Genomic DNA, 24,164 nt, shown 5'->3' with positions numbered 1-24,164 from the left:
AGCTAAATATAAAAGCAATCGTTTCCTTTATGTCTACCTCTAGTAAAATATTCTCTTACAATATCTTGATTTTCCAACATAAAGTCACCAAATACTACAACTACATTATCTTTACACTCATGTAATGGTATAATTTCGCCATAGTTACTAATAAATGAACTATTTCAGTATCTTATTTATCTTCCAGTTTTGACACTTTTTAATAAATGCTTGATACTTTGATTGATCAAAGCTTTTTAAATAGATGTGTAGATGATTAATTTTATCCTAATTTAAACATCCTGGTGCTGAAATATAATTATCGATGATTAATGTTGTTTTACCACTTCCACTAGTTCCAACAATAGCACATCTAATAGAATTAGGTAATAATTTACCATGTCTATTTTTTTACTTCTCTTCTGAAATTCTTATTTTTGGATCCCAATCTGTTTTCATTTAATTATCAATAAATGAGTAAAATAATACATCTAAGTGACAATTCGTCAGAGTTCAAAAAAGATTAACTGCACCTATAAGAGAATTTTAAAAGTGTAGCATTGGTTGGGTTTTATACTACATTTTTAACTCCAAATGTTACACCAAAAAATAATGAATTATATTACAATGGTGAAACAATAATAATGTCAACTGGCCAGTATAGTTTGAAAAGTTTAGAAGAATATATCCACTGAAAGAAGCCTAATATACAAATTAAAGCTGATGAATTGTTAAATAGAGTTACTATTGTAAGCAATTTTAAATTGTGTATGGATGTAAAAGATAGGATTGGAAGTGTGTAACTATAACTGATGAAAATGTAACAGTTGTTTTAGAGATGAAATGATATTTTTATTCTTTATAAATTAACAATATTGAAAGCTTTCATTATTACTCATTTCCTGCGAATGAGAAAACTAAAAATAACCTGAATATTGCTGGCAAGGATACAAAATTTAATATTCATATTGGAGGTGGATGGGTGCATCCTAATGATGCTCAGTTGTACATGAAATTTATTATTGGAGCTCATGGCACTGAGTACCCTACATATGGTGGAAAATCCAATAAGAAATTGATTTACAACTATGTGACAAAACTATTAGACTTCATAACCATAAAAAAGGGAAATAATTTTTTATCTAGTGTTGAACATCCTTTCATTTCATCAGTAGTTTCATTGAATTTAGAATCATCCGTTAATGATAAAATATGTATGAAGTGCATATACTTGATAATGGTAAAATGAGAAAGAAGACATATCTTCTAGAAATGTTTCATGGATTTTTCAAAGATTACAAAGAGATGATTTGAGAAGAAGAAATTACTGTAATTTTCACATGGACAACTAGTGCAAAAGATTGTGTTCTTAGAAGAGCTGATGTTAATAATGCTGGTCTTGAAATGAAGGATACACTACCAAAGGAAAGTAAAATAGTAGTAGAAAATATGGAAATTAGAGTACCAGTTGTTAAACATGAAGCTAATTATGAACTAGAACAAAGAGAAAACATTCTGAAAAATCCTAAAATTCCCATATCATTTTATGAACTACAAACTACAGAGGTGGCTGGATTGAGTGGTAAGAAAACGTTTGAGCTAGATATCACAAACTGAGACATCAAGGCAGCACAAATTAGCATTGGATGGCGGTGTGGAGGGTAAAAATCGTAGAGGGAGATCAAGAGATGAATACACTAAGCAGATTCAGAAGGATGTAGGTTGCAGTAAGTACTGGGAGATGAAGAAGCTTGCAGAGGATAGAGTAGCATGGAGAGCTGCATCAAACCAGTCTCAGGACTGAAGACCACAACAACAACAACAGCACATACTACTATAATTCAATGGAGTTTGATATGCCTTATTTTATATTTGTTGTTTTTCAAACTAATCGAAAAATAATCAGTTGATTGATTTATCATTATGTGATCATGTAATGCTACATACATTATACTTGAAAAATGGAAGAAATCAAGTATTTCCTCAAGAAATACACAATTTAGATCCACCTTATGATTACATGAAAGCTTGTGATGCATTTAATGAATTTAAGCGTGTTAAACAATTGAATGGAGATGCTGATATAAGTCCATATAATTTTATAACAAACTATCCTATCTACATGATTAATATGACACATAGAAAAAATGTAGTAGCTACACAAAAAACACAATGAAGTTATGTGCTAATGTTAATAGTTTACATAATTATGTATGGAAAGAAAAATCTCACTTATGATTCACAACATAGAATCCTAACTGAAAATTTTTAGGTCATTGTACAAGCTCTAAAATTGGGTCCCCATATATTTGTCACATTCCTTTTGTTTTTTAATTATATCAAAAGGATTCATGTCTAAATTAGCATAAATTACTGTTACACTTTGTATCATTTACGTTTATTTCATGCTTAATATTTAACAAATTGGCTATCTTTGCAATAAAATATTTGGCAAAGCTTTGTTTTTGTACCGTTTATTAAACACATCAAATACGTCTATAATATGTTCCATTTCATAATTAGTAAACATAAATACGATTGCAGCATTGCAATCGATCCTCATTTATCTAATTAGTTTATCTACAAAATATTTTGCTCGATATTTAGGATTGCATTTTGGTTTAATTTTATTAGGATAGCAATTGTACCACTTTTTATAAACACTACACCACTGTCCACAAATTTTGACAAAATACAGGTGGAAAAGGTACATAGGGAATTTCAATCACAATTGCTTTCTGGAATTGCTCCATTTACTATATAAAAAAATGAAAAAACTGTTGTCATTACTTTTTGTCGCTTAATAAATGAATGAGAAATTACAAAAAGTTACTGTACACTATCAGAGTGTTTGTATTTCTTTCTGAAGCGCTTTAAGGGGCAAAAAAGTACAAGGAAATGAACTGTACATTTTTAAACTTTCAGTCAGATACCTAGAGATGTATTTACCAAAAATTTAATAAACAAAGATGTTAAAAACGAATTCTCATTTCAGTACAATAAAAGAGTAGTTCTAGAAAAATATCCATATGGATATTAATTGGAAACCTCTAAATACATAAATACAGAATAAATTGTAAATAAATCCCGCTTTTGCATTGTTTCCTTTTTAATCGTTTTCAAAACAACCGCTACTGCAGTCAACGTACCCATATACCACAGGCAACAGGTCATAGATATGACTGAAGTCAAGCATGAGAATCTTTTATGAGATTTTTTTACAAAATAAATCTGAGCTATGAAGCCAGGTTTCTATTCATCCATTTACATTACACACAGTTACAAAACCTCTCAGCACAGGTGCGCTTCAGGACCAGGGACCTGAAATCGAGTGCGGCCATCAGGTTCATTTCATTACATCACTGAAATCCACAAGTTGTTTTTGTGACCTGCCGTATTGAGTGGGGTATTTGACTACTTTTTTTTATCAACCCCAAGAGTAGATTTTGAATTGCCTTGCCTTGCCTCTCCATGAGTGTCAACCTTGGTGCCTCTTTTGGCAGTGAGCCTGGGGATCATATCGATGGGTGTCGTGCTGGCGTGGTCGTCGCCGGCGGTGCCCAAACTGCCCCACCTGACGGCCGCCGAGGCGTCGTGGGTGGGCTCCCTGCCGTCGCTGGCGGCGGCGCTGGGCCCCTGGCTGGGCGGCTGGGCGGCGGACTGCGTGGGGCGGCGGACCGCGGCGCTCCTGGGGGTGCTGCCAATCGCTGCCAGCTGGGTCGCGCTCATGTTCGTCGAGCACGCGCCCACATGGCTCTGCATCGTGCGCTTCATCTCGGGGCTCGGCATCGGCCTCATCATGCCCGCCCTCGGCATGTACGGCGCCGAGATCTTCCAGGTATGAGTGGCTGCTCTGTCTGGGAGAGTCAATGAAATCATTTTTGTACTAAACAGGAAACTAAGGATATCTTACATGACGACCAGTTTGGCTTTAGGAAGGATAAAAGCATCAGAGACAGTTTTGACTTTGAATTTGGTAATGGAAAGAGAAATCAGGAGAAGTACACTTTGAAAAGGTTCTGAAAACGTAAAATGTAGATATTTTAGTGGCGTCTGTTCTGTTGGACATGGTCGACAGAACAGACACTGGTACGTAATTTCTTTTTGAATTGCAATTTCCTTAACCTTTAATATACAGGGAGTGGAAGGACTTGACCCACACAGTGACCATTTCATTTCTACATATTCATTTGCATCATAGATAAATCATTAAGAGAATTACAATCGTAAATCAGATAGTAATTTCTTTAAGAAACGCCATTCAGGCAAACTTTACAAACTGCTTGTCATATGAAACCACAAGCGAATTAATCTCTTTGCAAACATTTAAAAAACCGCCACTTGGGCCAAGTAAATCATTTAAAATAATCTTTACATCAGATAAGCAGGAAATCAATTATTATTTCCACATAGACTGAAAACCGCCCCACCCAGGCGAGATATTACGAAACAACTTTACAAGGTTATTGACAGTTTGATCAATAATAATCCAGTTATTTCCCCATCAAAATTGGCATACACCACTAAGGCTGAATTTCACCACAATATTATAAAACGGTTTCAATTAAGAAACATTCTTCTCAAAATCCCCCGAAATTCTTAAGAAATATATTTAAAACATTTAACCTGGGCAACCTTGCAGAGCCACCACAAGTCTTCAAGAACTGCAGCATGTACAATAACTGAGGCCCGAAATTGTGAGGCTGTGACTTGGCCACGAACGGTGGAGGCAACTGAGTACTTATCTTCGAATTAAGATGTGGAGTCTGTTTCTACTTCCACCCCGTTCAGAACACCAAAATCGGAACCAAACAGCACACACGAGCTAAGGTTAAGTCCACCGCCCGTACGCCCACTAGTAATTTAAAAAGGGGAGGCACTGCACTTCAGTGGCCCACTGCTTCTGATCTCTGAAACATAAATCAGAAGAGACAACAGGGAATCAAACAACGCTTCCTTCACCTTAATGCTCAAACTTATACAGAAAACTACTTCGATAAAATTGACAATAATAAAACTGATTTCACTCCTTTAAGCATAATCATGTACACGAATGATGGAAACAGAACTGGCTCATTAAAACCCAAGCATCACGCGGAGCACCTTATGTGGGCCTGTAACGTACCACATGGCAATCTTTAGACACGGAATACAGATCGTTCAGTAAGGCTGCACACACGTATCAATATTTCAGACACTTGCTTACTGAAGTAAGAACAATACTATTAAGGAGCGAAGCACACACTTATTAAGAGGCACGAAATATCACATCACAGTCCGTGCAACGCTTTGCTGCCTCAAGAGCAATCATCATTATATTTCACTAATCGTTGGTAGGACTTGAATTACTTAACTTGATGCCAGTTGCTGGATCGATGTGGCGAAGACGCCAGACGTTGCGTAGTCCGACAGTAACAGCGTGTTGCTTCATGGAAACGAGCATGTGCATATCTTCACGAGGTTGCCAAGAAGCCACAGCGCCGGCCCGCTGTTACTGACCCCAGTACGATCAAGCGCCAACTGCCGCCCGTAGTCAGGCACACCGTGCTCTGCTGTCGTCTCTCCAACGTCTTGCTAATACGCGCTCTTCCGCGTTCCGTGCCCAACGTTGTTGCCCTTTTCCACTCGGTACTTCCTCTATATCCTGACCCGGCCCAGGCTCCAAAGACAAACTTCTGCCGGAGGGAATCGATAGTGCCTAAGCCAGAGATATCCCTGGAGCCAGTCCCGCCACAGCTCAGACACCACTCAGATTTGTACATTTCTATAAGAGCGCGACGGCTCCTTGATCTTTGTTTCAACGCAAATGCAGTAAATCGTCACAATCCCTATGCGAATCATTAAATCGCATGTAAGAGGTCAATGGATGAGGGACGTTGCATTGCAGCATGCTATTAATTGGAAATGTGAGTCGCTCAGGGGCTGTGTCTGGATGGCCAAAGTGGTTGAGTCAACTGGTCATCACAAGCCGTTAATCCAGTTCCGAGTCCTAGAGCGACATAGATTTTCAATTTTCGCCATTGGTTTACCTCAGTGCCATGTGCAACTAGAAGTCACGAAGAAGTCACGAATTCCCAGACATTCCTTGCAACCCTTTCTCTGTTTCATATGTAAAATGTTCCAAGATGTTAGAACGTTTCAGACAGATAGGTGTACACTATAGGGATAAACAGATAATATTCAGTATCCACAAAAAGCAAGGAGGAGCAATAATGTAATACTGCTTGGGGTGTGGATACCACTTATGCCACCATGTTCATCATAGGATAATGGTGTGTGCATGACAGTGGCTTGCGAGCTCCATGGTGGTCGTGGAATCAGAAGATCTCAATTGGCAACAAAAATCGGTACTACATTCATATGGAGGTTGATGGTAGCGACTCACTGGTGTGTGTAGATACTCCGATACTGGCTGCTAGCCCAGCATAGCACATAGCAGCTTGTTTGGCCATTGCAGCACAAGGATGCCAGGCAGGCCAGGCAACCACGGGTACCATTAGAGATGTCCTGATGCTAGCCAAAGTCACATTAGAGGTAGTCCCTTATGGAGTCACCAGCTTGTGCCCCAAGAATCATCAGCTCTAGCAGCAACCTAAAGGCCAGCAGGTATTGGATGATGTGTCTAGATGTAGGTGATGTTGACTGGCCGACATGGGGCTGATGTCTGACGTGGAATACGTCTCAGTGCCAGCGGTAGTTGGACACAATGTACTCCTAGGGTCTGGACATTGACTGTGTATAGTAGATCTACCCAATTTTGTTGAGACAGGGCCCCACCAGAGTCATACAAGTGACCAAGGCAGGCAGCATTGGGCTCCAGTGTGAGAATATTTAGCTTGCCACTGTGGCAAACTGATCCCTTGCACCAGGCTGTTTCAGCAATATTGTGGCCCTACCAGCAGGACCTGATAAGCAGATCGCTTCCCCATCTCAACACTGGTTTTGAAGTCTCAGTGGAGAGGAAGATTCATTCGGTAAATTAAAGGCTGCTGCTAAACCCATGAATTACTTAAGCTGATATGGTACTATTGACATTCTCTTACATGATTATTTACAGTTTTCACACTTGATATCTTTCCTTCTTTGCTCACTCTGGCACATGGGGGTACATACATTGCTCAAGTCTTAAGGGTGACCCATTCAACCAGTATTTAATGTAACTGAAGTTCAGGAGGGCAGACGGCACTTTGCTGTTAAAAAGATAAGAGTACTCTTTGGAAGAGAGAAACAGGTTCAACGTGGTACCTGAAGACTTGATTCCTGTTACCATCATCCTGTGCTGACATCTGCCACAATACTGCAGAATATGTTGGAACCTCTGTTCCACGCTAATGCTCCCCAACAATGTGGCTATCGTTTCGTCATGTTGGGATTCAGGGTTCACGCAGGTGGTCAGTTGGTCAGTTCGTGGCTAGCAGTATTCTAGAGGGTTATTCAGCAACTGCAGTATGGATATGTTAATCCCTGTTATTGTTGCTCGAAGCAGAAAAATTGGTCCCAGTATGTCACACTTATAACATTTGGTATTAGCTCACTCTCCCACTGTTCTAAGTTTCCTATTACCTTTAAATGTCCCTGCCTGCAGCAAGTGGTGACAACTACAACTGGGTCATATATTAAGTCTGCCCAGTGAGATCATGTCTTCTGGAACAGCAGTTGGATTGTAAGGATGTTCCGTCGGCATCCTTCCATCTCAATCCGGCTAGAAACTTTCTCGCATGTCTCTGTGAGTGTTTGGACTATCAGGAAGAGTATGCCGAAATCTGTTCTCCTTGGCTTTGCCGCAATCTGCTGACATGGTTTACTGTCTGATGTAACTAGTAACATATCCTTCGTTCTAATATGTACAAATTTCCCCAGCGTTCACTATTTTACAGGATACAAGGGATTCGCATATCCGCTACTGGTTCGTCTACAAGGACACAGAGGCAGACATTTGGCAATAAATCTACTGACTCAAGCTAATGGTACAGAGGCAATATTTCTTTCCTCTGGAAGTACAGTAAATTCCAGGACAGCTAGCTGCTTATCTTGTGTCTGGTGTAGACTGGCCAGAAACTCATTCGACGACTTCAGGACAGGAATCAGCTATCCTTACACTGCATAGTATAGGACTTCCTCTGACTTATCTATTTCTACAAGTGCATCCTCCACACTCGGCAAGAGCAGATAGGAGCCTTACCATGGTACGAAGGCATCCAGTAGATCCAGCTGGGCCTGCAATATGCTCAAATCTCGATTCATGGAAGTGATAGTCGCCTTTATGTAACTTGTCAGCTCTGCCATTGGCCCCAAAACAGTCTGGTATTACATGACACAAGTTTTTTCAGTTGGGTGGTATGCCATTCCTCTTCGATTTTGGTGCCTTCTGCTTCCCTTTGTAACCCTTATATCGTTGCCATCAGTGATTCAAACACAGGTTTTGAAAGCCTCATCTTGCATCTATCCACCCTTGCTTCTGTTTTCTCAAAGTGTAGAAACCAAAGCCTTGGCCTGCTGTAACTTTCCCCAAAAATGATACTAATTATCCTACAACACCTGGTACTTTTCTCACACTTTGCTTAGTAATTCCTTCTCTTCAACGTTTTGGCAAAGCCCATGAAATCTTCGCCCAGCCTCTGCGCTTCATTCCTGAGCGTCCATGCATTGTATGTCAGTTTCTGCCCACCCTGTAGTGGTCACGCCTGCAAGACGTCTGCACCAACAAGGCTGTAGAAGTGCAGTGCTTACAATGCACATCTCCTTTTCTCTTGTTATATGAGGCAGGGAAGTCTCAATCATTCTCCTTTCGTAGGCTTTACGGCGCATGAAGAAAAGCGCACGTAGATGGCACAGCCATGGTCTGGTCCAGCTGTCTTCACCTTCCTAACGCCTGCCCCTTTTTTGTGCTGGTAATTGTAGTGAAAGTCCAGAGCACGCTGAAAAGGGCAGATACACCCACTGTATGCGTACTATGCAAAGGAACTTTGTGACATTAAATTAACCAAAGTAATATGAGTAACGAGTGAGCAAATGGAATACCACAGACTAACACAAGAATGCCTAAATGCATGTCGTACCTTCCGACCATGAGACCGACGCAGTTCCGAGGCGAGAAACGAGAACAGAAGCTGAGAGCATAACCGTCTTAAGCTAGAAGGCCCTACGATAAGGGACAGACTGGACACCCACGCCGCCAGCCTACCTGTACGACTACCACCCGCACGTTTTAGCGTGAGACTTTTTCGCGTCTCAGGTATGTCAAGGACCACCCCCCAGCCCATGTTAAAAGATAGAGCCCTCCATAAGAACAGTATAGATCTTAAGATAACGCTAAAAGGCCCACACCAGCTGCAGGTTTTAGCATGAGACTTTTTCGCGTCTCTGTTACGTTGCAAACTTTAAAAACATTGCCCCACCACGAAAAGTATAACATTTCTCATTGGATAGAAAGAATTTTTGTAGGCGGAGCTTAAGGTTAACATTGAGACCCTGACTGGTCAGATGACAACACAGCCAGATAATTCGGTAAATTGTAGTAAGGAGAAGTTAGGGGAGAGTTGCTTCCGAGATGGCGAGGTGAGTGGAGCTGGCTGCCCGCCGCTGCCCTGACGCTGTCTAAACACCGACAAGGTAATGAACGCACGCGATGCCGCATTTTTGAGCGCATAAGGCTTCACTAAGAACTGCAGAAGTCTCATCTGTTACACCCCTTTTTTGCGTAATACTAGTGTCGACCGTTAATTAAAACTCATGGTGTTCACATTTGCCACTTGAAGAACAGATCTGAAACGCGATGATTTTTCTTTTATATAGTTATTGAGAAGCCACATCAGCCACTGTAATTTACGACAAATTAAATAAGTAATTAAAGATAATTGAGGGTCACTGTAGACAATTTTGATAGTTGTAGACCATTTTGATAGTTTTCTCTTTTGTGAAACTCAAATTAAACCTAGATTATAGATGTGATATGGCATAGGTCATCCTTCGATCGATTGTAGAACTTGGAAACCCATTCAGGGAATATTCGTTCATATTTTTGTTGAACGCAGTTGGTTTTTACCATCCTGTATTGAAACATTTCCTTTTATCAATAGTGCAATTTATAAACGATGTTTTGTGAGTAGAATAAAATTTCCAATGGTAAACTTAACTGCTTTTTCGACGTTATTTTACCAGCTAACTAAAAATAGGAAAGCCTTGAACCCTTTCCACTATATTTAGTTAGTATTAAGATTCTTTTACAGGGAGTGCAGTGGAGCTGACGCTGAGATCATTTAGTATTTGGTTATATCATCGCTAGTCTCACTGAACTCTTCTGAATTCTACATGTCATGTGTGGTCTGGCGTCTCCTTACCAGTAACAGGTCCAGGGTTCAAACTAGTCAATTCTCTAAAAAACACGCTCAGAGCGTCGTTGCGCGAAAGTGGTAGGGAGACACGATATAGAACAGACAGACACCACCATGAATGTTTAGAACTTATAGCTTCTGGTTCATCTGTGGCGTTGGTTGGTTGGTTAGTTGGTTGGGGAAGGAGACCAGACAGCGTGGTCATCAGTCTCATCGTATTAGGGAAGGATGGGGAAGGAAGTCGGCCGTGCCCTTTCAGAGGAGCCATCCCGGCATTTGCCTGGAGTGATTTAGGGAAATCACGCAAAACCTAAATCAGGATGGTCTGACGCGGGATTGAACCGTCGTCCTCCCAAATTCGAGTCCAGTGTCTAAGATCCGTGGCGTTATTTAAATCACTTGGTAAACAGACCTTCGTAACGAGTGGAACCTCTTTGTGTTTCGCTTCAAGGTGATCAGTCTCGTTAACACCACTATACAATATACAAGTAAATTTGCATTCTGTTGTCCCTTTCGTTCCCTGACTTCCTGTACTTGTTTACATACCTCTTGCAAAATTCTTACGAAACTTCCTACTTTAGGCTTCGCTATATCTAATGGTGGTGGCGTTTTCTAGTTATATTCTGCCTTGTGTAAAGTCAGACCCATACTTTCATAAAGCTTAGAACTATATGATGTGACAATATTCGGTAGCACAGTCCCTCAGTCATTGCAAAGCCTATTTACATAGTCACTTAACATCTCCCTTGGTGTCTGATGAACTAACTCTGTTCTCTCATTGATCAGTGAATCTGATGCTCTTGTCCTTAACTTACAAATATGCAATAAATGACAAAGCTGATTCAATAGCCCTGATACAAAATTTATGCCTTGATCTATATTCAGTGTCTCTGGAACAACAAACAACCAGTTATTTACCATAGCCCTAACTATTGCATTGTCTTTCTGATTTAGATAACCGCCATTCCCACATATCATAAAATGTGATCTACTATTATCAGTACCCAGTGATCCCATGTCTGTCTTTGAGCAAAAGGACCAGTGATGTCTATACCAATCATTTAAAGTAGCTTACTACTCTCTGATAATCTACAGTGAAATACGTCGCCGACCGGGGTGGCCGAACAGTTCTAGGCGCTACAGTCTGGAACCGCGCGACCGCTACGGTCGCAGTTTCGAATCCTGCCTCGGGCATGGATGTGTGTGATGTCCTTAGGTTAGTTAGGTTCAAGTAGTTCTATGTTCTAGGAGACTGATGACCTCCGATGTTAAGTCCTATAGTGCTCAGAGCCATTTGAACCATTTGAACCATTCCAAATATCACAGAAGCGCTCCTGCGTTCCCTGCAGTTCAAAAGTGTAATAGAGGTACTGGCGGAAGTTAAGTTGGTAGGATTGGTCACGAGCACTTCCCAAGAAAGACGAGGTTCTACGTCTAATCTACACCTACACTTATGAGTGTGTAGCACACTGTACATCTGCTACCACAGTGATTTTCATCCTTTTATGTTTCGTTTGCCAATAGTACGTCGGAGGAACGACGGTCTTGAAACTTCTGTTTGAGTTCCAATTACTCTGATTTTCTCGTCCATCGAGGTTATTTAGCGAGTCAAAAATGGTTCAAATGGCTCTGAGCGCTATGGGACTCAACTGCTGTGGTCATCAGTCCCCTAGAACTTAGAACTACTTAAACCTAACTAACCTAAGGACACCACACACATCCATGCCCGAGGCAGGATTCGAACCTGCGACCGTAGCAGTCGCACGGTTCCGGACTGCGCGCCTAGAACCGCGAGACCACCGCGGCCGGCTTTAGCGAGTCTTAAGTGGGAGGAAGTATTAAGTTGTCCGATTGTTCTTCGAATTTACACTCTCGAAATTTAAACAATAACTCCCTACTTGATACACAACGCCTGTCTTGTAGCGTTTACCACTGGAGTTTGTTGAGCATCTCGCGCCGACTAAATGATTCCATGGCGAAACGCGCCGCTCTCCGTTTATTCTATTAACACTTGACCCTACATAGTAATCGTCCTATACTGATAAACAAGATTCGATAATCGGTCGAACAAGTGTTTCGCAAGCTACTTCTTTCGTTGATGAATTTCTTTTCCTTAATGTTCTTCCAGTTAATCTCAGCCTGTCATTTGCTTTTCCAGCAATTACCTTTATGTGACCGTTTGATACTTTACATGATGCGATTGCACAATTTGGTTTACTTGTTTTAATTTCTATTGTCCAGCATAATGATCATAATTGAAAGAATATTTTCAGCTTTCTTAATGCTTACCGTAGAATCTTTGCTGGAGATGCAACGAGCTCGAATCATCATGACGACTTTTATTGCGTCTTTTATTCTATTGTATGATGTTTGTACGCCCTGTAACGTAGTTTCCCTGAAAACGCAGTAAATGTCTTATATTTCGTTCACTGCAGTGGCTATTGCGTCCTTCCCAGGCGCCTCAGCCATGCATGCGTTGTTACTGTCTCCAGTGAGTGTTCACCAATAGCGTAATCGTACCGTAATGTATTTCTTCGCCCGTTTACGGGTAATATGTTAAATTTATTTATGTTCAGAGACAAGTGCGCCGGTCATTGGTCCCATACACAACAGCATCATCTGCCTAGAGACTCGAGGAGCTACAAACGTTATCAACTAGATCATTTACGTATATTGTGAACGATAAATCGCCCTTTACCACTCTTCTGAGGTATTCCAAAAATTAACTTTAACTCTGTAGCCTTCTTTCTGTTCTGTACCAGGTTCAAGTCCCGGTCCAGAAAGCTGTTATAATTTGCCAGACCGTTTTGAAATACCACACATTCTGCTTCAAAGTAAAAGACACACTCTATCCTCTTCTGTTATTTGTATTTAGGTTAACGACTCGAGTTTTAACCCAGGCGTCACTTTTCTAAATAAGCGCGGTGCACACACAGCTTTCTCTAGAAATGTACTTTTCGCTACAAACGCGGCACTTTCTTCCTACAGGCCAACATCAGGGGCGCGCTGTCTATGGTGCAGCAGCCATCGATAACCACGGGCTTCATGATCGACTACTGCATCGGCCCTTTTGTGTCGTACACTACGCTAGCCGCCATAGGGCTGGCCGTTCCTCTCCTGTTTCTGGTGACCTTCGTCTGGGTGCCAGAGTCGCCCTACTACCTGCTGGCCAAGGGTAGGGATGAAGACGCCGCGGAATCTCTCCGGCGACTGCGAGGCGACAACAGCGACATCTCTTCTGAACTTCAGAGGATGAAGGTACGCGCTTCATACGACCTGTACTCAGTGCAATTCCAGCCTAATCATTTCTCCTCCACTGCAAGATACTGTGGTTACAATTGTCGTCTGAAACTCGCTTAGATTTTCTTAATAGATTTCAATTTAGCCTTCTCGCACCCCTACTCTCCATCCGTCCCCCCCTCCCCCCGTCCTTTTAGATTTCACGGTCATCTTCACTGTATGCCTTGTTTTTTAATGATCAAGCACTGGCGGTAAAGCCTCAACTAAGACATAAGAAGTAAAGTTGTACAAGAGGAAAGAAAGGCTTTTAACAAGATACTAAATCAACTGATGTGTGTCAGTTCCGACTATAAATTGCAAGAAACCACAACCCTACAAATGCTACTCCTGCGTCCACAGTACTAGGCTCATCTGTACTGAGACTGCAGCCCATGTGGGCGTCGCAATTGCGTCTTAATGCATGTGCAGATGGCTGTACTCTGTAAGTTGTACCGACTCCCAGCAGTTTGCCCCAGCACTTGAGAGGCAAGGCGTCGGTTCTTGATCAATTACTGTTGGGCAAAATGGATTGCTGCTGTATGTGACTCGGATATTCAGGTCTAGGCACACTATTAATTAACACAACTGACACCATCTCAATGTTAATTAATGAGAGGACACTTTCAACAGACCTTAACAAAAGGACTGAGTGACAACTTGAACATCTTCACAAATTTTTACTACAATACAGCAAAAAATATCTTTCAAATTTACTTAAGTTTATTTCTTTTATCAATTAACATGTTTTAGCTGCAAGAATTTTTTTCTTTTCCTATTAAAACAGTGCAACATTACAAAGGGTTAACCACAGTGAGAATCCATTTTTTGCATTGTGTTTCAAAAATATTGCAAGAATGTCAGGCATTAAATGTTTTCTTACTAAAAATGTACAACTCTACAACGAGGCTCACTTACATTAAGAAAACAAATTTCCTCATTAAGTTCCAAAAGAGTGGTCCATTGATCGTGACAAGGCCAAACATCTCACGAAATAAGCGTCAAACGAAAAACTACAAAGAATGAAACTTGTTTAGCTTGAAGGGGGAAACCAGATGGCGCTATGGTTGGCCCGCTATACGGCGCTGCCATAGGTCAAACGGATATCAACGGTTGTTTTTTTTTTAACATGAACCCCCATTTTTTATTACATATTCGTGTAGTACGTAAAGCAATATGAATGTTTTAGTTGGACCAGTTTTTTCGCTTTGTGTTAGATGGCGCTGTAATAGTCACTAACATATGGCTCACAATTTTAGACGAACAGTTGGTAACAGGTAGGTTTTTTAAATTAAAATATAGAACGTAGGTACGTTTGAACCTTTTATTTCGGTTGTTCCAATCTGATACATGTACCTTTGTGAACTTCTTATTTCTGAGAAAGCATGCTGTTACAGCGTGATTACCTGTAAAATTAATGCAGTAAATGCTCAAAAAGATGTCCGTCAACCTCAAAGGATTTGGCAATAAGTGTAACGGCATTCCTCTCACCAGCGAGTAGTTCGCCTTCCGTAATGTTCGCACATTCATTGACAATGCGCTGACGCATGTTGTCAGGCGTTGTCGGTGGATCACCATGGCAAATATCCTTCAACTTTCCCCACAGAACGAAATCCGGGGACGTCAGATCCGGTGAACGTGCGCGCCAATCCACCTGTCATGAAATATGGTATTCATTACTGCTTCAACAGCACGCGAGCTATGTGCCGGACATCCATCACGTTGGAAGTACATCGCCATTCTGTCATGCACTGAAACATCTTGTAGTAACATCGGTAGAACATTACGTAGGAAATCAGCATACATTTCACCATTTACATTGCCATCGATAAAATGGTGGCCAATTATCCTTCCTCTCGTAATGCCGCACCATTCATTAATCCGCCAAGGTCGCTGACGTTCCACTTGTCGCAGCCATCGTGGATTTTCCGTTGCCCGATAGTGCATATTATGCTGGTTTACGTTACCGCTGTTGGTGAATAACGCGTCGTGGCTAAATAGAACACGTGCAAAAAATCTGTCATCGTCCCGTAATTTCTCTTGTGCCCAGTGGCAGAATTGTACACGACGTTCAAAGTCGTCGCCATGTAATTCCTGGTGCACAGAAATATGGTACAGGTGCAATCGATGTTGATTTAGTGTTCTCACGTTTTAGAGATCCCGGATTCGCGCGCAATTTGTCTGCTGCTGATGTGCGGTTAACCAAGGCAGCAGCTGAGACACCGACTTGGGCATCATCATTTGTTGCAGATCGTGGTTAACGTTTCACATGTGGCTGAACACTTCCTGTTTCCCTAAATGACGTAACTATCCGACAAACGGTCCGGACACGTGGATGATGTCCAGGTTACCGAGCAGCATACATAGCACACGCCCGTTGGGCATTTTGACCACAATAGCCATACATCAACACGATATCGACCTTTTCTGCAATTGGTAAACGGTCTATTTTAACATGAGTAATGTATCACGAAGCAAATGCCGTCCGCACTGGAGGAATGTTACGTGATACCACGTAATTATACGTTTGTGGCTATTAAAGCGCCATCTATCGCAAAGCGAAGAAAGTGGTGCAACTAAAACATTCATATTTCTTTACGTACTACACGAATATGTATTAAAAATGGGGGTTCCTGTTTTAAAAAACGCAGTTGATATCCGTTTGACCTATGGCAGCACAATCTAGCGGGCCAACCATAGCGCCATCTGGTTTCCCCCTTCAAGCTAGACGAGTTTCGTTCTTTGTAGTTTTTTCGTTTGATGCTTATTTCGTCAGATATTTGACCCGGTCACTATCAATAGACCATATAATTAGAAAGCAAGAGGCATAATGTGTTCCTATCAATGTTGACAGCTGCCTGACACAGTTTGAATGCTATTTGATGATCGACCAGAAAATGGTACCAGAATGGGAACGTGTATTATAAAAACATCTATTAGGCAAAATACTGTAATTCTTAAACTGTAACAGATATTTCAATAAATTTCCTTTTACGGCTTGAGTTAATGTCATTCATTGCTGGTAAAAAGCCACAACTTCCTCCACATTGCCGATCAAGAGTAATGTTCACTGAGAGCGAGATATAAAAATGCAGCCTGTTGTCGTCCAGGTCGCCTTAAAGCAAGTGTTCAAAATTTTCGCCCTACATTTGAAGGCGAAGATGAGCACGGGAGCGAACCGCGCGAGTAGCATTCCGTAATTTCAAATGCTCGCTCCTTATTGACGTCGCGGCATCGGAAATGCGTGGCATCAATTCTTCTCGTGTTTCCACCTTAACTTCGTACACGATGTCTTTCATCCACCCCCAGATGCAGTAATCCAGGTGTGTTAAATCTGGGAATCTGGTAGGCCAGTTGAGAGGGTCCCCTCGACCTATCCATCGATGTGGGGATTGCTGATTAAGATAAGCTCTTACGACACTGTGGAAGTGCGCAGCTGTCCCGTCATGTTGGACGTAACTGTGACGACGTGTTTCCAGAGGAACATCTTCAAGAAGCTGCGGTAAGTCTTGTAAAAAGTTACCCTGCATCTGACCATTTCAGTTTCCCGGGAGAATAAACGGCCCCAGTAACTAGAAACACACAACACACACCAGACATTGGCACTGAATCTGCGTTGAAATTGAGACACTACCGTGGCATGGAGGTTTTCGTCTGCCCAGACATGCACGTTGTCGATGCCACCTCTTGTAAAGGTTGTCGCATCACTGAACATTATAAAGCGATAGAACTGCCAATTTTCATTTAACCAGTTACAAAAGTGGAGACGCTTGGCACAATCATATGACTCTAAATGGTGAACTTTCTGCACATGAAAAGGATACAGTACACTCTCATGAAGAATCCTACATACCTTAATTGTGAAACGTTCAATTGGGTAGACAGGCGTCTTGTACTTGTACGAGGATTGCGCTCTATTGAATTAAGAATGTTTCCCTCTTCTTGAACGCCACGATGTCATTCGGAGTGAATGCGAATACTGGGAAGAATACCAGTTTCTAGCAATGTTCGAAATGTTCCAGTAAATGTTTTGGCACTAGGAATCCTACGATTAGGATACCGACGGTCATATTCGGCAACAGCAGCTTTCGCATTACCATTGCAGAAGCCCAAAATGTACACCATCTCTCCATACTCCTGCGATGACAACTTGTACGGCACCGCAAAGTGTACCGTACACAGGAGCCAATAACAGTAAACAGCGACTGCAGTATCAACAACGTGGTTGTTATGAAAATGAACCAATCTCTGCACTTGTCTACTTAAGAATGGTCGTGTGTCCTGTCAACACACATACACCGTGGCATGTTTCGGAACTCTGTTGTAGCTCCTTTATTATGGATCTCATCACATTACTGTATTTACATTTTTTGTTCCAAATAGCCAAAGGAATAACCTCCAGCAACGGGGAGAAAACCTCGTGACTCATCCTGTGTATGAAGATTCCATACTCCGCATCATTTTTATTGAAAATTGTTAGAACTAAAAATGGAATAATTGTTGGAGCTTCAGAAATTTTACTATTCATACAATCACATCTTCAAACGCTCCATGCGTGGAAATGTAGCACAAAGTGCTTCTTGATGTACAGAACAGTTGTAACGTCCTCTTAGGAAAATTAATGAAATACTGTGCTGGAAAACCCCTTACGTTATTTGATTTTCAAACAGCTGAGCAGAACTGAACGCACTCAGACATTTAGCTCTTTACTTATTCTGATCAACACTAAACTGGCAAACAATATTTTTAGCGCAATGCAATCTTACTTTTAATAATCTCTACAAAAGAATGGCCCTGACTAACAATAACGTATACCTTCCATGAATCACATACCTCACAAAAACCTTCATTACTGGAACTACTGCAATAGAGCGAGAGCCACTACTGCCAGCTAAATAAAAGATTCTAACTACCGAAGGCACTAACTACTCATAGGCATACTTAGCAAATGAAAGATTTTGATGGAGAACAAACAATGTGTTTACCTTAATAGTGTTGAAAAGTCAGTTCATGACATCCAGTCTTACAAATTTAGTGTCTCTGATGGACACATGTCCAGATCATCCGCTCTCAAAACTCCGCCGTCTCTCCCCCCACATCCACCACTGCTAGCGGCTCACCTCCAACGGCGGAACGCTATGCGCTGTATTTTTATTTTTTATTTTTTTCTATTTTTTATTTGGCCTTTGAGTGTGTACTCAATTTAGCCATCGGCAACACATAGTGACAATGTACACATAATTGAATAAACAAATGCAGAAATGCATATTTACAAGAATAAAAAGCTTAACGGTTACAGTTTTGTACATAATGTTTTAAAAATTGAATTGAATTGCACATCCAACTGCTCAGCACTACAATGGCGAATATTGCAACAATGGCAACCAGCCACAGACTGCACACAGCACAGCCAGTGATTTTCATACAGAGCGCTAGGTGACTTTACCAACATAAAAACCTAAACAGCCTACTTACACAGTGAATCCCATCTGTTGATCGTTGTAATTTTTTGCTCTTTCATTGTCATCTAAAAGTTTAAATTCTTCCTGCATGGTACTATAATGTCATTTGATACCAAATATGCAGTAACGGTCGCCTTTGCAAATTGACAATTTTCATCCCTCTCTTCTGTCATTCCTGTCCATTTTTACTTGATTGTACCGATAGATCATTAGGATGCCTCCTTTTCTGCAGAAAGCTACTCGACCTGTGACTTCCATAATACTACGAACAAGTACCGAAGGATAAACAGAGGTGACAACACGGTTCTGCGAACTCAAAGAGTTGTGCTCACTGCAGAAGTGCCGCACTTCAATGCTAAATGAAATGTCGCACTGTTGCGGGTACTTCCGAAGAGTACCGAACAGAACTTACTGGCAGGCCGGTCCTCAGCCTGCACATCTGGAGTTTGGCAATCGGTGGCCCGCCCCGCTCTATACCGACAGCGCCAGCACACGGGCCCTGCTGAAGGAATATGCGCACACCGGGAAAGTTGGTCACTCTAAGAGTCTAACCCAAAAGCAGGTATGCTTTGCCTATGAGCAGCCCTCTGTAGACTCCATACCAGCCTCCAACTGACTGTAACTTCCACCGTCCTTCCGCCAGACAGCGCTAGCTCCAAACATATCCAAAGACGGTGCTCAACATCGCCAGGTACAAGGTATTTCATAATGCTCGTGGACAAACAGTGCGAGCTGGCTTTCACACAATGTTGTTCCCTGCAGAGGAGATTTGCGGTCTCAAGCAATGTCATAATACGGGTGTATGAAACATGTTGGCAGCACTACAGCCAACCTAAATCACTGATCCATGCCTGTAGTTCTGTACGCATGTTCGACTACCATTCTTGGAAACGGGAACGCTTCGCTCCTCAGTGGCCTACAGTGCAATGTGCTTCGTTCACCCTATGTAGAATGGTACTGGAGTCCCATCAGATCCAGTGATCTCTCCTCTATGTAGGGCTTTCAGTTACTTTCCTATCCCCGTCGTCACTTGTTTCGATATTTGTCATTTTGACGTCCTTACAACGATTTAAGGGAGGACCGCAGTACGATCATCCTCAGTGGAATAGTTTTCGAAAAAGGTATTTGGTATTTCTGCCTTTTCTCAGTTATCTTCCGTTACGATGCCATAGGGTCACAGAGGGTCTGGACAGACGGCTTCAATCCGTTTATTCATTTAACTTAAGGCCAAAATTCTTATGATTTTCTGTCAAGCCGGTAAATAGAGATATTGATAGTCGACTTCCAAACTCCGTATATCACTCATACGCCAGAGGCAGGAAACCACAAACAATTTCTTCGTCCTATGACGAATGTCTTGCCACGTTGCTCCTTATTTTCCCACGTAAACAGCTTCTCCCTTTGCAGATGACAAACTTGTTATTGTCAAAGATGTTGCATGTATTGCTACTGATGTAGCTAATAGTGTAAGTCAGGATGTGGCTCTCAGAGAAAAGATTAAGACTTAAGTGCGACTACACGCACTTCATACTCACGAAACTCCTCTAAAAGTGAAGTTATTCTGTCAGAAGGTGCTCAAACAGGAAATGAAGTCAATCGTATTGAATTCTTATAACGGAGGTTAGATGGAAAGCGTACTTGGAAGTACCACTTTCAAGAGCATCTGCAGAAACTGAATGCTTCTGTCTGCCCTATAACAATACTCTCCACTTTGACTGATACTTAAGCGCAAAGGCTTGTTTACTTTTATTACTTGAACTTCATGATTTCTTGTGATACCATATTTTGGCTGTGCTCTCACCGAGAATATTCCCAGCCAAAGAAAGAGATATCAGGTAGATCTGAGGTGTCGTTTCACGAACTTCATGAAGGCCAAGACCGTTGTTCAGGTGCCACGGGATTCCAAATCCGCCATTCATGTACACACACACACACACACACACACACACACACACACACACACACACACGTCATCGTCATCGTCATCATCATCATCATCATCATCATCATCATCATCATCATCATCATCATCTTAATCTTCATGGTATTTGTTGTTGACAATAGTGCCTCATCCAGAAGAAACTGCAACGTTCGTTCAATGACCTCTAGATGTAAAAACGATTTTCACGTAAGACTTGCTTTATTGGTTGAAATGGCTCTAAGCACTATCGAACTTAATATCTGAGGTCATCAGTCCCCTAGAACTTAGAACTACTTAAAACTAACTAACCTAAGGATATCACACACATCCATGCCTGAGGCAAGATTCGAACCTGCGACCGTAGCGACCGCGCGGTTCCAGAATGAAACGCCTAGAACCGCACGGCCACAGCGGCCGGCAGACTTGCTTTATTATCGTACAGAATAGTGTGCACGATTCAACAGTTTCCTTTCATAGAAAGTTTTCCGCAGAACTAAATAAAAATTAAGCGATAATCCACAAGTGTTGAAATATAACTAATTTGAAAAGTTTCCTTGTGGCACACACATTAAATACTACACAGGAGTATCTCCCATCAGTAGAGGACTTTTCTGTGTACAGCATTATTCATATTTATACTCTCCCATTTTTTTGTACTGTTTTCTCAGTTCTTCAATTCTTTTTCTCCATAAATTTTCTAATAATCAGCCTGTTGTGGTAGATTCTTTTATGTGTTTGTCTGTTTTTTATTTGTCTGTTGTCGATGTGTTATGCTCGCAGTAAAAGGTCGGAACAACGTGATAAAATCTTCTCTGATAGTGCTGTCAAAAGAATTACTGTTTGTTGTACGTATGAAGAGTCTTGGGAGAGACGGCTGGATATTTTTAGCAACTATTCATACATGAGATTGCAGGTTCGAGTATCATTGTCCACGTCTCTTCCCGTACACGTCGCATTCAGTCTGAAAACAATTCTGCTATTTCGATACTTCCATAAATACTAATCAAGGTCGTGACGCTCACCTTTGTTCTCATGAAATAATAACGGTTTATTGTGTCTCTTGTACAATTCTCCAAATAACATCAAAAGAAGTGAACAGAAAACCTTAGTTACGAGTAAACCACGTAGAGAGTAATATTCCGAGACAACGATATAATTATCATAGAATGTATCACATAACGTCTTTGCCACTTAGCTTTCTCACAGTCGATTCAGTACATTACATATTTATTACACTACACTGTCCGCAGCTCGTGATCTGGCGGTAGCGTTCTCGCTTCCCGCGCGCGGGGTCCCGGTTTCGATTCAAGGCGGCGCGCGGGGTCCCGGTTTCGATTCAAGGCGGGGCCAGGGATTTTCTCTGCCTCGTGATGACTGGGTGTTCTGTGTCATTCATCATCATTACATCTCCATCGACACGCAAGTCGCCGAAGCGGCGTCAACTCGAAAGACTTGAACCAGGCGAACGATCTACACGACGGAAGGCTTTAGCCACACGGCATTTCCACTTGCATTACACTACACTGCTATCAATCTACTGACGCATTCCATGATCAGAAGTCTTTGAGTCATCTGGTCCCAAGCAACGTGACAAGTAAAAATAAAGAAAAGAAAATCACCGACCATATAAGTCTTGAAGGCCCAATGCCACCTCGTGGTCGTGCGGTAGCGTTCTCGTTTGCCACGCCCGGATTCCCGGGTTCGATTCCCGGCAGGGTCAGCGATTTTGCCTGCCTCGTGATGACTGGATGTTGTGTGCTGTCCTTAGGTTAGTTACGTTTAAGTAGTTCTAGGGGACTGATCACCATAGATGTTAAGTCCCATAGTGCTCAGAGCCCAATGCCACCGACCGGCCGCCATGTCATCCTCAGCCTTGAGTTGTCACCAGATGCAGATACGGATGGGCATGTGGTCAGCACACCACATTCCTGGCCATTGTCAGCCTTCGTGTATGCCACCGACCGGCCGCCATGTCATCCTCAGCCTTGAGGTGTCACCGGATGCAGATACGGATGGGCATGTGGTCAGCACACCACATTGCAGGCCATTGTCAGCCTTCATGTATGCCACAGACCGGCCGCCGTGTCATCCTCAGCCTTGAGGTGTCACCGGATGCAGATACGGATGGGCATGTGGTCAGCACGCCACCTTCCTGGCCATTGTCAGCCTTCGTGTATGCCACCGACGGGCCGCCATGTCATCCTCAACCTTGAGGTGTCACCAGATGCAGATACGGATGGGCATGTGGTCAGCACACCACATTCCAGGCCATTGTCAGCCTTCGTGTATGCCACCGACGGGCCGCCATGTCATCCTCAACCTTGAGGTGTCACCAGATGCAAATACGGATGGGCATGTGGTCAGCACGCCACCTTCCTGGCCATTGTCAGTTTTCGTGTCTGGTGCCACTACTTATCAATCAGGTAGCTCCTCAGTTGGCCTCACAAGGGCTGAGAGCGCCCCACTTGCCAACAGCACTTGGCAGACCTGGACGGTGACCCATCCAAGTGCTAGCCAAGCCCGCCAGCGCCTAACTTCGGTGATCTGACGGGGACCAGCATTATCACTGCATCAAGGCCGTTGCCTATGATGAGTGAACAAATACACGAGGAGATCTCTTGTTTTGCCATACCTGGCGACGTTACGCTTTTAAACAAATCCTGTAGGTCCAGGAATGGGGTCAGTAGTATCTCTGTCCTGCATGCGTGTTTTAAAATTACGCTATTGCATTCTTTTCAATAGTAAGATATAGATTAGCCCGCCGGGTTGGCCGTGTGGTCTAACGCCCGGCTTTCCGGGAGGGAAGAAGCGCCTGGTCCCCGCCACGAATCAGCCCGGCGGATTGTGGCGAGGTCCGGTGAACCGCCCAGTCTGTAGATAGTTTTTAGGCGGTTTTCCATCTGCCTTGGCGAATGCGGGCTGGTTCCCCTTATTACGCTTCAGTTACACTATGTCGGTGGTTGGTGTGCAAACAAGTTCTCCACGTATGCGTACACCACCATTACTCTAGCACGGAAACATAGGGGTTACACGCCTCTGGTGTGAGACATTCCCTGGGGGGTCCACCGGGGGCTGAAACGCACAATAGCCCTAGGTTCGGTGTGGGGCGGCGGAGGGCTGAAGTGGACCTCGGTAGTCGTCATGGGGTTGTGGACCACTGCGGCTGCGGCGGGGGCATAGCCTCTCTGTCGT

General features: G+C 42.5%; 1 protein-coding gene across 1 annotated transcript in view; it reads left to right on the top strand.

Annotated features, from left to right (window-relative positions):
* The first annotated feature begins 3,502 nt into the window (after nucleotides 1–3,502).
* LOC126355710 (facilitated trehalose transporter Tret1-2 homolog) overlaps nucleotides 3,503–24,164 on the top strand; it is a 79,522-nt gene continuing 58,860 nt past the window's right edge. The window contains exons 1-3 of the mRNA XM_050006077.1: nucleotides 3,503–3,618; nucleotides 3,694–3,817; nucleotides 13,302–13,571. Of these exons, the coding sequence (XP_049862034.1) occupies nucleotides 3,503–3,618; nucleotides 3,694–3,817; nucleotides 13,302–13,571 (510 nt within the window). The remainder of the gene's footprint in view (nucleotides 3,619–3,693; nucleotides 3,818–13,301; nucleotides 13,572–24,164) is intronic.

This window comes from Schistocerca gregaria, chromosome 3 (assembly GCF_023897955.1).
Source record: "Schistocerca gregaria isolate iqSchGreg1 chromosome 3, iqSchGreg1.2, whole genome shotgun sequence".
Classification (NCBI taxonomy): Eukaryota; Metazoa; Arthropoda; class Insecta; order Orthoptera; family Acrididae; genus Schistocerca; species Schistocerca gregaria.
The sequence above is the reverse complement of the archived record's forward strand: the minus strand, read 5'-3'. Positions and strand labels throughout refer to the sequence as shown.